The sequence below is a fragment of the Oryza brachyantha genome, chromosome 2 (genome assembly GCF_000231095.2).
Source record: "Oryza brachyantha chromosome 2, ObraRS2, whole genome shotgun sequence".
NCBI lineage: Eukaryota > Viridiplantae > Streptophyta > Magnoliopsida > Poales > Poaceae > Oryza > Oryza brachyantha.
This window is the reverse complement of record NC_023164.2, coordinates 7,249,755-7,263,047: the sequence shown is the minus strand read 5'-3', so window position 1 is coordinate 7,263,047 and position 13,293 is coordinate 7,249,755. Positions and strand designations below refer to the sequence as shown.

Here is a 13,293-nt window from a genome sequence, read left to right as displayed (position 1 = left end):
AGACTGACGTGAGGAGTGTAAGCCCACATGTTAAGATTATGACAAGCTCTTAACACACACACTCTCTCTCTCTCTCCACAATTCCAAAGTGGGCCCATGCCTACCTTTCCCCTTGATAGAAACACAAGTGCTTTGTTGGTCTGGGATATATATGTCATGCCATTGCACACTGTCAATTGGCATTGCCATCGGTCAAATTTGATCAGGCTAGCTACAAAACCGGTGCAATCTTTGTCTTCTCTCTGATTTAGTAAAAGCTGGCTGGAATTCGTAGATGAACGAAGGATAGAGATGCATGCATTAGAGGATGAGAAGGTGAAAACGAAAGCGATGTGGATCCCATCCATACATATCCGTTGGGGCAGTGATTCAGACGATTCAGACGCAAGCCCTTGCTCGAAAGCGATATGTTGTGTGGAAGATATATAATAAATCCAGAACAAATGTTGCTGCAGTTTTCTACCAAAAAGCGAGCAGTGCATACACAAGCAGAAACTAGGAGCCTGTTTGATGGGAGCTAATGCTACCATATATTTTTTATTAAGTTGACTAATTTTAGTCTTGCCACACCTTTCGTGGCAAATAGAATGACAAATTATATTTAGATAAAGTTAGACAAGAAATAGTGTGAATTACGTGTGGGTCAGATGACGAATAGCTAGGCAAGTTAGAGTTATGATAGGTTTCAAACACTATTCATACTAAATATCGCTTGCCTAAGATTAGATGTGACAGAAATAGTTTGAACCAAGTATGCCCTTATTGTCAAGGGCCAAACTGTCATATAGATGAACATGATATATCCTGATTATTTAACAAAAGGTCAATTATAGTGTCTCACCTTGTCCTTTCTTCTTTTATTATTTTTTTTGGCGAGGATGAGATGTACAACATGCATATGACAATCTTGTAATTGATGGAACGCAAGAACTGTTGACATTTTTTTATATAAAAAGGAAAAAGTCTTCTTACACCCTTAAATATTAGAGGTGACCTACTTAACCCCTAATGTATGAAACTGTATATTCCACCCCTGAAGTACGAAACCAGTTCAAATACCCCCTAGAACGGTTTTATATGTGGTTTTGTTGAGTACGTGATGATATGATGGTGGTTTTCGCCATGTGGAGTATGGAGAGGGCAGTGATATGATGGCAGCTAGTTCAGTGCTTTTTTTACAAGTAAACTAGTTTGAGAATGATAAATATTACTGATAATATGTAATTTTTAGGATTGTTAATAAATGAGTGAAAAAGAAACATTTGGTTCAAATTGGATTTAATGGGTCAATCTTTGTGCCATACAAGCAATAGCGCTACCACGTCAGCAAAAACCACCTACAAAATTGCTTCAGAGAGTTATTTGATCTAGTTTTTGTACTTCAGGGGGTGAAATATCCAGTTTCATATATTATGGGTTAAGTAGATCGACCATATTTCAGGGGTGAAGTAGACTTTTTCTAAAAAAAAGCTTTTAGAGAGTTGGGTCCATTTGATGTAGTCCAGTAGCCCACTTTCTTTTTAACAAACCATGGGCTATGTTAGGGCAGCCATCATCATCAGAAGATAAAAACATGTGATAGGAAGAGAGAAATTTGCCCCATTCCAGCCTGATAAGATTAAATTGAGGTTGCTGTATTGGAGCTATTTCCTCTGAATAAAGGTAACCATAATTACTGACTTATTAAGCGGCTTGAACTCATGGTTCTGACAATCTGGATTCCAAGCCATCCTCTGTGTTGCGGTACGAGGTATTGAAGACATTATAAACATGTAAAAATTTTAAGTGTCTCACAGGTTTCTTTCTATATATTAACCAAACCTTCTCTAGAATGGGCAGCATCTGGATGGCAAAGCTTTATATTCAGGATTAAGATGTCCGAGAGCACAATGTTGCAACTCAAGAATAGCTCCAAATCGCTTTTTTATTTATTTTCTAAACCTTTTTAATAAATAATTTTATCATTAACCCTTGGAAAAAATAGTTTTACTATATGAACCTTTTGTCCACGCTAATGTGGCAAGACTAACACTGCCACACTACCTAGTTGGCGTGGCAAGACTGCCATGCCTGGCACGCCACTGACAATGGCTTACCACGCTAAAAAGTCTGCATGGCAATGTTGTTTTGTCACGCCAATATTAGCGGCGTGGCCAAAAGGTTCATACGGTGAAAATATTTTTCCTAAGATTTAGTGATAATATTATTTATTAAAAAAGTTTAAAAAATAAAAAAAATTCTCCAAATCATACCTTCTGAAAATGCAGATATTGAAGGCATCATATAGATTTATGCGACTGAGTTTTAGGATTCTCATAATTATTCAAAGAAGAGATCCTTATCATACATGTCCTGTTATTTATCGCATAGCCGTGTAAGGATCTGTGATATATGAGCGGTTTCAGTAAGAGACAGGGATTCGAACCGAAGGTGGACCAGATCTCATGTCCTCAAGAATGAGGTTGAAGAGCGTTTGAGCAATTGGGCCTTCTTTCCCTGTATTGGATATAGGAATAAATTAGCACGGAAAAGATTTACAGTAAGTAATGGGAGGGCTAAAAAGCAATCTACTTTTCTGCTGTAAAGTGAAAAATGTCAGTCTCATCTTTTCGCTTTTACTTATGGTTATAAGTCAATTTTAATTTTCAACCTTAAATTTTATGTTGATTGGATTTTTTGTTCATCTTAGTTTATTTTTCAGCTTTAGCTTTTAGATCATTAAGAATACGTGTATAAAAATTTTATTTATAAATTATTTTTTTGTTGTAAATAGGCCATTTGGGTTTTTCCCTGAAAAAACTAAAACAGCCCTGATACTCTAGTACCAAATAAGAACATCTAACTGAATTTCAGGAGTGAAATCCATTTTACCTGAGCCAATCATCTGATCATCCCACTGAACAACAGGCTTGACAAGAATACCACTACCAATGAGCATCATTTCATCGGCAGCCTTCCCTTCCTGGACACTCACATTCCTCGAAGTGATCCCACTGAGCATTCCATCTGCCACTAGCTGCTCAGCAAGGGCCAGAACCCGTTTCGCGGTGCACCCGCTAAGGATCTTGTCGAAACGGGGCATCAGGAGCTCCCTGCTCCTTGTCACAAAGCCAACGTTCATGTTGGAACCCTCGGCGACAAAACCCTCGTCATCCAGCCAGATGCCAGTGAACCCACCATTTTCTTCACCTTCCACCTTGGTGAGTGCATTGGGCATGTAGTTTACACTTTTCATGACTGCAAACTGCGGAGACTTGATCGGTATCGATGAGGTGATCACCTTGCAGCCTGCTGGTGCTGGCAAGGATGGACTCTGAATGACAATTGCATAGAGAGCAGAGTTTGCACAACCAGATGAAGATAGCTGGAAGTCTCCTGGTCCAGCAGATAGCCAGTACCTGAGCGATCCTTGGGTGCATTTTGATGCACTCACGGTTTGGATGAGTATGCTCCGAATTGTTGAACGATCAAAGGGCAGCGCGATTTTGGCCATCGACGCAGACTTCAGGATGCGGTCAAGGTGCTGTTCTAATTCATAGAGGTGCCTGCCAGTAAACTGCAAAAGTTAATACTGACAAACGTGGTGTTTGGATAAGAATTTCATGGAAATTAGTAAAAACAATGATCCCTTCTTGTTCATTTACAAGTTTCTACACACACATACACAAAAATCTATTATAAATTTGTTACAGATATTTAGATATCTGTTCTTTTCCTGTTTGGCATAATTGATTGAAGCCATAAGATCTTACCCATCCATAATAGCTGCAGTATCAAAAACACCATGTCCTCTATGAACCATGTGATCATCAATTGGTATCACCATTGCAGAAGGATCTGTGGTAATTCCACCAAAAATACTGGAATACATGGCCATGTAATTTTGATTTCTGGCTCCAGAGGCATGGTATTCATCAAGCCTTTCTGCAACCTATATGGGTAAAGATTTTGATTTTACGTGTCTGCAGTGATAACACTTTTCAAACGAAGATCCTACTCTGTCCAATCATTTCGTGAGAACCTCTTAGACAGATAATAAACCAGATACTGTTATGAATAATTCAAAGTAATAGGAAACACAGTAATCAGCATGACTGGAGCTATATCCAAAGGGCTTGTTAAAGGGATCAGTGCATACGACAATTAGTGTTTTGATGCATAATTCAAATTCTTCAGTCCTATCAAATCGGACTGTGTTCAACTGCAAGATTGAACTAAACAAATACTCAAGGGTGAAGGTTCTCACCACTTACCACCTCATGCCAACTACTAAGACATTGCTTTAACCAGAACTCATTGTTGGACATTCTTACCGATGGCAATGGCATTTCATGATACAAAATTACTTCTTTTTAGGGAAAAAATAAGAGAAACTCCTAACACAAAAAAAATAAAAGATTACTGTATGTTATTTATCCAGTTCTCCATACACGGGCGGTATATTGCTTTTGCTCTCGGATAGAAAAGTCAACTTGTAAGCACAATCTAAGTGTAATGCACAAATGTATGCCGCAGACTGTTAAACCACAGTCAACTTAAGAAATCCTAGAGGCAAGTGTTTTGAAAGGTTGTCTGCTCCAATCATACTGTGGTTGAAACAATGTTTCTAAAAAATAATCTTAAAACATAAAATGTGATTTCAATTGAGTAGCAGCCTCATCTTTTCACTTTTGTATATGCTTATAGGACAAATTTTAAATTATCAACCTTAAATTTAAAGTTGATTTTGGGAATTTTTTTTTAATGTAGTTTATTTTTTAGCCTTGACTTTTAGATTGTCAAGAACACGTATATAAAAGTTTTATTCACAATTATTTTTTCATTTGCAAAAATACCATTTGGTTTTTCTCTGAAAAAGCCAAAAGGTCACCCCTTGGATGACAAGGGGATGGTCAGGTATTAATCAACTTAACAATAATTCAGACAAAAGGAGCATCTAACTTTTGTCTTGCAAATATCATCCATCGATGGTAATGAAACTCGTGCTAACAAACACAGAAAAGAAAAGGAAGTTGACCTCAGCAAAGGACAAGAGTGGGACATCATTTTCGGTGACAATGGTCTCGGCAGGTGCTGCAGGGAAAATATATTGTTTAGTTCCATGACAAACATTATTTTTTTTTTAAAAAAAAAGAGCATCCTGACAAGCACATTATATGAAGTCAAAGCAATCACATCAGAGCTAAACCATGAAATCATTAAGGTGCGAAAAACAGCAATGTAAACCTCACTTAAGCTTCTGAAAATCCTGTTTTAAGAAATTTTTTTTTGCTCTCATTTTCCATATTAACAAAACAATACCAAGAATTGCAGTTTTTCTTAACAAAAACTAGCTAAAACAATATTAGAAACATCTCTTAGAAAAGACATTCTAGTAGAAACCTTAAGGTCAACATCAAAGGGTAAACCTCAAATCTAATCCTAAAGATATGATCTTTCATATTCAGATTGGCCCCTTTCGCATGTATCCAACTATTTCAAGCACATCCAGATCACTATGAAAGCGACAGAGGACCATGACATATTGTTACAGCCCTGTGAACTACAAATTGCAGTTTTTATACTAAAGAAAACAGGTCTCACAAGTCACAATGCATCAGACCACCATTAAGGATCATCATCAGTTTGATTCACAGACATGGACCATCATCAGCATGAGCACACAGAAGGCAACCAAAAGACCTGCTTTCAGGACTTGGCAGTTCAAAGTTCGAGTTACTACTGAACGTTTCTGAAGCAGTTACTCCCAGAAGATCTACATGAGGAAAACATCCACATTCCCCCACCACTTCAGAAACAGTTCAATTCGTCAATCTTTTATAGCTGGGCTGAATCAATTGGAAACAACGGCAAGGGGGGTAATTCAGTTCGAGAGTAGTAAGAACTATGAACACACATGAAAAATTGAAGAGCAGATTGCATGATAAAACTATAGGATCGATGGGATACTTCAGAACTGAACAAGAATGCAGACGCAGTACGCACTTTTATCCATCTGAGCATCTCTCCCTTATCCTGAAACTACACACTGAACAGAACTGACAGAACAAACGGTCCCAAAGAACCAGATTTCAGAAAAAGAAGAAAGGTGTCATCTTTTTGGCTTCAACCTAAGGTATGAGCCCGAATTCGAGAGAACCTAAGGAGGAAGACAGTGGAGTAGAACACAAACCGGTCCAATTCGAGCTCGTGGCGGCAGTGATCACCGCCGCCCTCGCCCTCCATGGAGGGAACCCGGCGGCTGCGCTCCACGTGACGGAGTTCTTGTGCGCGACGAGGGAAGGACGGGGCGACGGTGAGACGCCGGCGGTAGGAGGTGAGGCCGAGAGAGCGGCCATCGGAGGAGGACAAGTGTAAGTGAATGATAACGTTAGCATCGGTGGCAGTCAAGTGGATGATAACAACTTACTCTCCATCCAATTTTTCTTTGATATATCCCAATATATCATCGTATCCACGTAATAATAAAAACTTATTTTATATTGGTATATATAAAAATAGTTAGATATATTAATTATACAACAAAATATTTTTTATTACACAATTTTTCTTACTGGCACCCTTATACAACAACTTTTTTAATAAATGGTAAGGGCCAATTTTAAGCCATTATCATCATAACAATAATTTTTCTTACTCCTCTTCATCAAATTTACTTGTATGGCGAAAAAGAGAGTCAACCAATAAATAAATAAATACCATTATGCGTATCCTTAGACAGGGTATTCAATTTTCATTCTTCTAATTCAAAATTTTATATAATATAAGCTATCTTTAAAATTCACTAAAGAGTAATTGCACTAAGCGTTCTTTTCTTACCAAGTTTCGTTTTGAAACCCCTCGAACCTATTTTTTTTCACTTTGAATGTGTAAATTTATTAGAGAAATGCTACGGTGTTCTCTAGTAATAGTATGACTAGTAAACTTGACCTGGACCATTGGTTTGGAGAATGTTACAGTACATTTTACTTGCATTGGTGGTAGTACAGTAAAATTTATATCTAACTATATATTTTTATAAGTATATTAAATATTCAATTTCAAACTTTGGTAAGATATATTTATCAATGTATCTATTTTAAAATGATATATGACACATAATTTTATCGTAGAGCTATATATTTTGGTTCCTATTTTATTCTTATAGAATTTCTACACATGCTAGTATAGTATAACCAGATACGTTAGATCTAAAGCAATGAACGGCTTACAATCATTTAAGGGTACCTTAAAAGAATCCATTGGTTTATAAGAAAATATCAATACTTTCAACTTAGTGATTAGTGATAATGTTGTATATTAAATCTTCCTAAGAGATTTTTATATATTTATCAGATCGTATTGCTTTAGCATGTACCGAATGACACATCCTCCACCACGCACTAATGTATGGTTTCACTGTTCCATGGGATATTTTCTTGGATAATTATGCCCGTCCATATTTCTCATGTTTCTAGAACTGTCGAGAGAATAGTAGAAATAGATTATAAATTTTGATTTTCTATTACCTATAGAGAGCAACATAGTGAGACTAAATTCATTGTTGTTACGGCTTACGTCACATCGAATAACTTGTTTAGTCACATCTCACCCTGTTTCGGCAAATATAAGTTTATTGATGTATCAAAGATCGTTATGTGTATTGAAAAAACAGTTCGGCATAGCCCAAACCACAACAATAAAATATATACCAAAGTGTAATTTACTATATATTTAATAATAAATCATCATTGAAATAAAGGATAATTAAGTAAGGCTTTTTAATAACACGAATGATTGAATGAGTGTTTAAAGATGCCATCTATTAAAAATCGGTGGAATCGTCGGAATGAATCAAGTATTTTAATCAAGACAGGAGGAATGGTAATCAAGTGAATTTTAATCAAGACAGGAGAAATGGTAATAAGAACATGACAATCTCTAAAACAAAGAAGCATCCAACTTCTTTGTCTTGCAAATATCATCCAAATGTGGTGATGAAAGTAGGTCCAACAAACACAGAAAAGACAACGTACTTCACCTCAACAATAGACTTGGGAGGTTACGGGTAATTGTTTGTTGTTAGAAAAAAAAACCAAACAACGTATTTATAAACAAAAAATAGTTTATAAATAAAATTTTATATACACATTTTTATCAATCTAAAGTCAAAGCTGAAAAATAAACTTCAGTGAAAAACCCAAAATCAATTCTAAATTTAAGGAAAAATTCAAATTTTGACTTATAAGCATAAGAATAAGCCAAAAGATGGGGCAGCACCGCCGCAGGAGAAGAGACGATGTTTTAGTTGCATGGCAAACATTGTTGAAAACAAAAGGCATCTCCTAGAAGCGCATTATATGAAGAACAAAGCAATCACATCAGAGGTAAACCATGCCATCATTAATGTGAGAATAACAACGATGCAAAGCACATTTAAGGTTTGAAAAATCGTATTTTAAGCAAAATGTTATAGCTCTTTTTTCATCTAAAATTTCATGTCAACAAAGGAAGAGCCCATGATTGCTTTCAAAATTAGCTCAAGCAATACCGTAGAAAAAACACTCCGGCAGCAACCTAAAGTCGACATCAAAAGGCAAACTTCATAATCCTAAAGATATGATCCTTTCGTATTCATCACCCCTTTTCACACATATCCAACTATTTCAAGCACATCCAGACCAGTAAGAAAGCGACAGGGAACCATGACAATTTGTTACAAATTAATTACAATCTTGTGAGCTACAAATTTACAATTTTTCACTAAAGAAACTGGCATCACACTGCATAAGGCCACAATCACAAATACCTTTCCAGACTTGGAAGGTATAAATTTTTCCACTATGGATCACAATCAAATTGAATCATTAAGCACCTATTTGTTTTGGAGGGAAAATAAAGAATTAGATTCCTAAGGACTAGATTTCTAACAAAACCATTCGATTCGAAGAAATGAAGTATAGGAAAAACAAAGTAAATTTTCCTTTCCTACGTCTGTAGAGAGAAAAATATAGAAATTTTCATTCACTTAAATCCTTTGGAAAAATTCCAATGGATTGATGTGGGCATGCATTTCTATTCCTATGGGTTAATTCTCTGAACCAAATAGGCCCTAAACTGAAATATCAAGGATATTTATCAACGTGAGTACCTAGAACACAATCACAAATGACTTAGAAGTTGATTGTTAAAACTAAAGGTTTCTGAAGCAGTTATTCCCAGATCATCTGCATCAGGAACATATCTGCATTCCTCACCACTTAAGTACCAATTCTGTTCATGGACCTGAGTGTGGTAGCTACGCTACAACCATGAAAACACACGCAGGTAGACAGCAAGACAGAAACTACATGGAAAATTTCAGAATATATAGTAGGTTAGATTGGCAAAAACCGCAGGAATGGACTGATCTACCATCAAAATTCGTTCAGATATAAAAAAAATGAAAAAATAATGTAAAAGAATACCATCTTCGTTTCACAATACAGCATTATTCGTTCAGATATAAATCTAGTGATATTATTCTTTTGTGATCAATCTTTTTAATTCTTTTGAGTAACTTGTACTTTGAGCCATGACTTATTACTAGCTTTTACTTTCAATCACCCTAAACATATCTTTCACTTTTTGACCAAATAAATTTATCATTGTTGTAATTTGAGCTACTCCGAACAATCTTTTTGCTACACATCGACGACTTCAAAGTTCAAACATATCGGATCTAGTACACCGAGCAACTCTCACCTATGTGCAATCTATATATTGGGTGAAAAAGAAGTTAGACATGATGTGAAGAGTTATTTAGGGTAGTCTAAAACTCAACGATGGTAAATTTATTTGGTGTAAAGTGAAAACCTAGTTCTAAGGGTGGTCCAATATAACCATAGGTGATAAAAGGTGACCAAAAGTAAAATTTAAACATTTTCATTAGTAGTAGTCAAAGTCTAAATTTTTTGACTTAGCATTTTTGTAATTGATGGTAAATTTATTGGGTCTAAAGTGAAAACCTAGTTCCGAGGGTGGTTCAAGGTAACTATAGGTGATAAACAGTGGCCTAAAGTAAAATTTGCACCTTTTTAATTAGTAATAGTCAAAGTATAAAAATATTTGACTTAGCACTTTTATTAATAGTTAAAGTTTAAAATGTTTATCTTAGTATTCTAACAAGGTACACCCACTGCATTTTAATAGATGACGTTGTAGACTTTTTGATATATGTTTAACTATTCATGCTATTAAAAAACCTTATGTAATTACTAATTATTTTCTTGTGATTAATTCTATCATTAAATATGTTTTAATTATAACTTATTTTTTATTTTTGCACAAAAGTTTTGAATAACACGAATAGAAAATATGTGACAAAAAGTCAATGGTGGTATACATTAAAATATAGAGTAAGTAGACAGGTAAAACAAAACTACTATTGATCCATTGTTAAAGCATAGCAAAATTAGACTATTAAAATACATAGGATGCAGACCTGTTTGAACAAAACTATTCCTAGTTTGTTTTGTAATTATAAATATTTTAATTGGTAATTGTAATTTTTTTACATGTAGATATATTATTGGAACAGTAAAGAAAAAAGATAAAAAATATTATCATTTGTAGTAATAATTATCCTACTCTCTATTAAGGAGTAAGAACAGCGCTATCCTACCGAATGTTATCTGCATATGCAACTGAAGCAACCTAAGTACGAGCCAAGCTACAGCAACGCTACCCCCTTCGCTACTGGAAGTAGGCGGGCACTGGAAGCGAGCCCGGATCCGGTGCGGCGCAAGCGAAACTGGGTCCCGCGTACCACCCCTCCTTATCCGCTAGCGCCACGTACCACGCATCCTCCTTGGGCCACGTCAGCACCAACATTCAATCCCTTCCTCCTCTCCCTTCCCTCTTCTTCTCCTCCTCCCGTCGACTCAACATCTTCTTCTTCCCTACGTCCCAGCGTGCATTGTCCAGTGGGACGCGGTGCTGCTGCTAGGACGCAACCACTCCCTCCTCTCCTCTCTCTCTCTTCTTCTTCTCAAGGTTCAGCGAGCTGTCATCGCTCCACTTATCGAGGTGATCTGGCTCGGCACCGCCGCCTCGACTCCTTTTACGCGAATCACACTGAGATTCATCAGACGACCCGCCAAAAATCCCCATCCGCCACATGTCTTGCTGCTGCTATTTCCAACCCAGCCACCACCACCACACGCAACTTGTTGCATTGGCATTGATTTGATGAAACAACCAAGCAACACATAACTTTTTTTATACCCAACTGGATGCCGGCCAAGATCGTCGAGGTGGTATTAGTGTCGATTAGCGAGAGGTGGGTGAACAGTAGAGGGACACCGTGCGCTTGTTTGGGTTGTGGTTCTTCTTCTTTCTCTCGCCGGGGTCTCAGGAAATTCACGGGCAAAACCATGACGAGCGACATGACGGCGGCAACGAGTTCTTTCGGGTTCAGGTTCTGGTTCTTGACCATTCTTCCACCTAGTAAATGCGCAACCGTGGCGAGTAGTACGACGGTGGTGGTGTCGGCGCCCGGTGAGCCTCTATCAAGGAGAACAGATGATGCACAGGCTAAGCACAACATGGCTAGGCTAGCGCGTGGTGCTCTTCTTGTTGATTATACATCAGATGACGCACACACGCACGCTCAATGTTTCTTGTGGCGTTCGGCATCGGCTCCATCGGCGAGCGCCCATGGAGAGTGGTTCGATGTCAACCATGCGCGAGGAGTACAGGTGCAAACGCTCTGATGAAACTGGCAACGTCTCAAAGACATAGCGTTCTGTTGCAAGTAACACTCACAACATCAATGCAGAAGATGTGAATCCACTAGTAGCATCATCGCTAATTCGCTACACTAGGATTAGAACACAAACAAAAGGTTGAAATAGAAACATAAGGACAAAAATCAGTTCGTTGCTAATTCGCTAATTTGCAATGAATGACAAAACCACTGGCTCTTTCCTCGGAAAAAGAAAGAACCATGTAAGTATTGTCAACTATTGTGAAAGGACATATAGTCTAGTGATTACAGTGACCTGAGTAGCACCTAAGGTACTAGGTTTAAATTTTTATAGGAGCATGAATTTCAAATTGAGTTATTTGAGAGGCTAAGTTCTCTACTTGGGCTTGGGCTAGGTTGCCAAATTTTAAAAATTGGCTACATATATCCAATTGGATATAGAGGCCATGTAAAAATACCCTTCTCTAAAAAAAGTATTGTCAACTGTTCAGTACTAGCTTTTGAAACCTAATGCTAGTGCTGGTTGGTGCTAATTATTTTGTAGAATTGGTTGAGAGCAAGGGAATAGAGAAGTTGTTTTGCTTTGTGTCTTACTAAAGAAGGAAGCTGCTTGTGTAGAGTAAGTTGTAAGTTAGCTCTCATTTACTTCAATGTGCAAGAGTACATCCCTCACACCCTTGGTTGCCTATTTATAGGCCACCACTCAACATGCTACATATCTAAACTAGATTATTATTTTAGAACTTATCTTGAAACATTCAACATATATATACATACTATACTTTTTTTTAGAGATTTCCATAGTTTTCTAGCTATTGCTTGATACCTACTTCATGAATATTAAAGAGCCTTAGCCAAGCATGAGTTGGCTAGAAGTTTTAAGAAATAAATTAGCTTCAACCACGCATAAGTTAGGTAGAACCTTCAAAAAAATGCATTAGTTATTCATGAGTTAGCTAGAAGATTTAAGAAAATAAATTAGCTCGTCAACTCATGGTGCAAACGCTCTGATGAATATGCAGCCCATGGGTAACAGTTTTTGTAGATGCCTTTACTTATACACATAGGAACGACTGTTAGCAAGCCGACAACCTCCAATCTACGATTCTACGTACATCATTAGTTACATATTCGTACTTCACAATAAAACTATATCTAAAAAGGAATATTGTTTTTCAAGAACATTGTTTGAAAACAGATATTATGCAGTTTATGCCATAGATTTTTGTCAGTCTCGTCATTTCATCAAAACACGATATCCAATAGTGATATATAAGCTTAAATCAATTGGAACATTAATGTTGCAAAAGGTTGTATATCTTTACCAAACATATAGAGCATCAAATGTGTGACTAAATAATATGTGATATGAAACTAAACTCCTTAGATTAGAAGAATGGTTGAAGCAAAATTACACATTGATTTTTTAAGGAAAAGAACATGAAGCTGGAACTAGAGCTGCAACATGGAGAAGGATCAATAACTTGAAGGAAAAAAATATATAATCTTGCAAACTGGGCCTACATGTGGTGAGTACAAGTGGTGAAAAAAAATCTACAGCTAGCTAT

General features: G+C 36.8%; 1 protein-coding gene across 1 annotated transcript; it reads right to left on the bottom strand.

Annotated features, from left to right (window-relative positions):
* Positions 1-2,268: 2,268 nt before the first annotated feature.
* Positions 2,269-6,392, bottom strand: LOC102720767 (D-amino-acid transaminase, chloroplastic). The gene is made up of 5 exons (XM_006647088.3): positions 6,173-6,392; positions 5,018-5,073; positions 3,753-3,931; positions 2,872-3,545; positions 2,269-2,496 (listed from the first exon to the last, which is right to left on the bottom strand). Exons 1-5 carry the CDS (start codon positions 6,375-6,377, stop codon positions 2,402-2,404), a joined length of 1,209 nt encoding a protein of 402 aa, XP_006647151.2. The 5' UTR covers positions 6,378-6,392; the 3' UTR covers positions 2,269-2,401.
* Positions 6,393-13,293: the final 6,901 nt, after the last annotated feature.

Excerpts from the sequence above, each read along its gene's own strand:
- LOC102720767 (XM_006647088.3), bottom strand. The coding sequence starts at position 6,377 with ATGCTAACGTTATCATTCACTTACACTTGTCCTCCTCCGATGGCCGCT. Across the intron at positions 5,074-6,172 it reads CACGAGCTCGAATTGGACCG|CACCTGCCGAGACCATTGTC; the intron begins GTTTGTGTTCTA and ends TTTTCCCTGCAG. Across the intron at positions 3,932-5,017 it reads CACTCTTGTCCTTTGCTGAG|GTTGCAGAAAGGCTTGATGA; the intron begins GTCAACTTCCTT and ends TTACCCATATAG.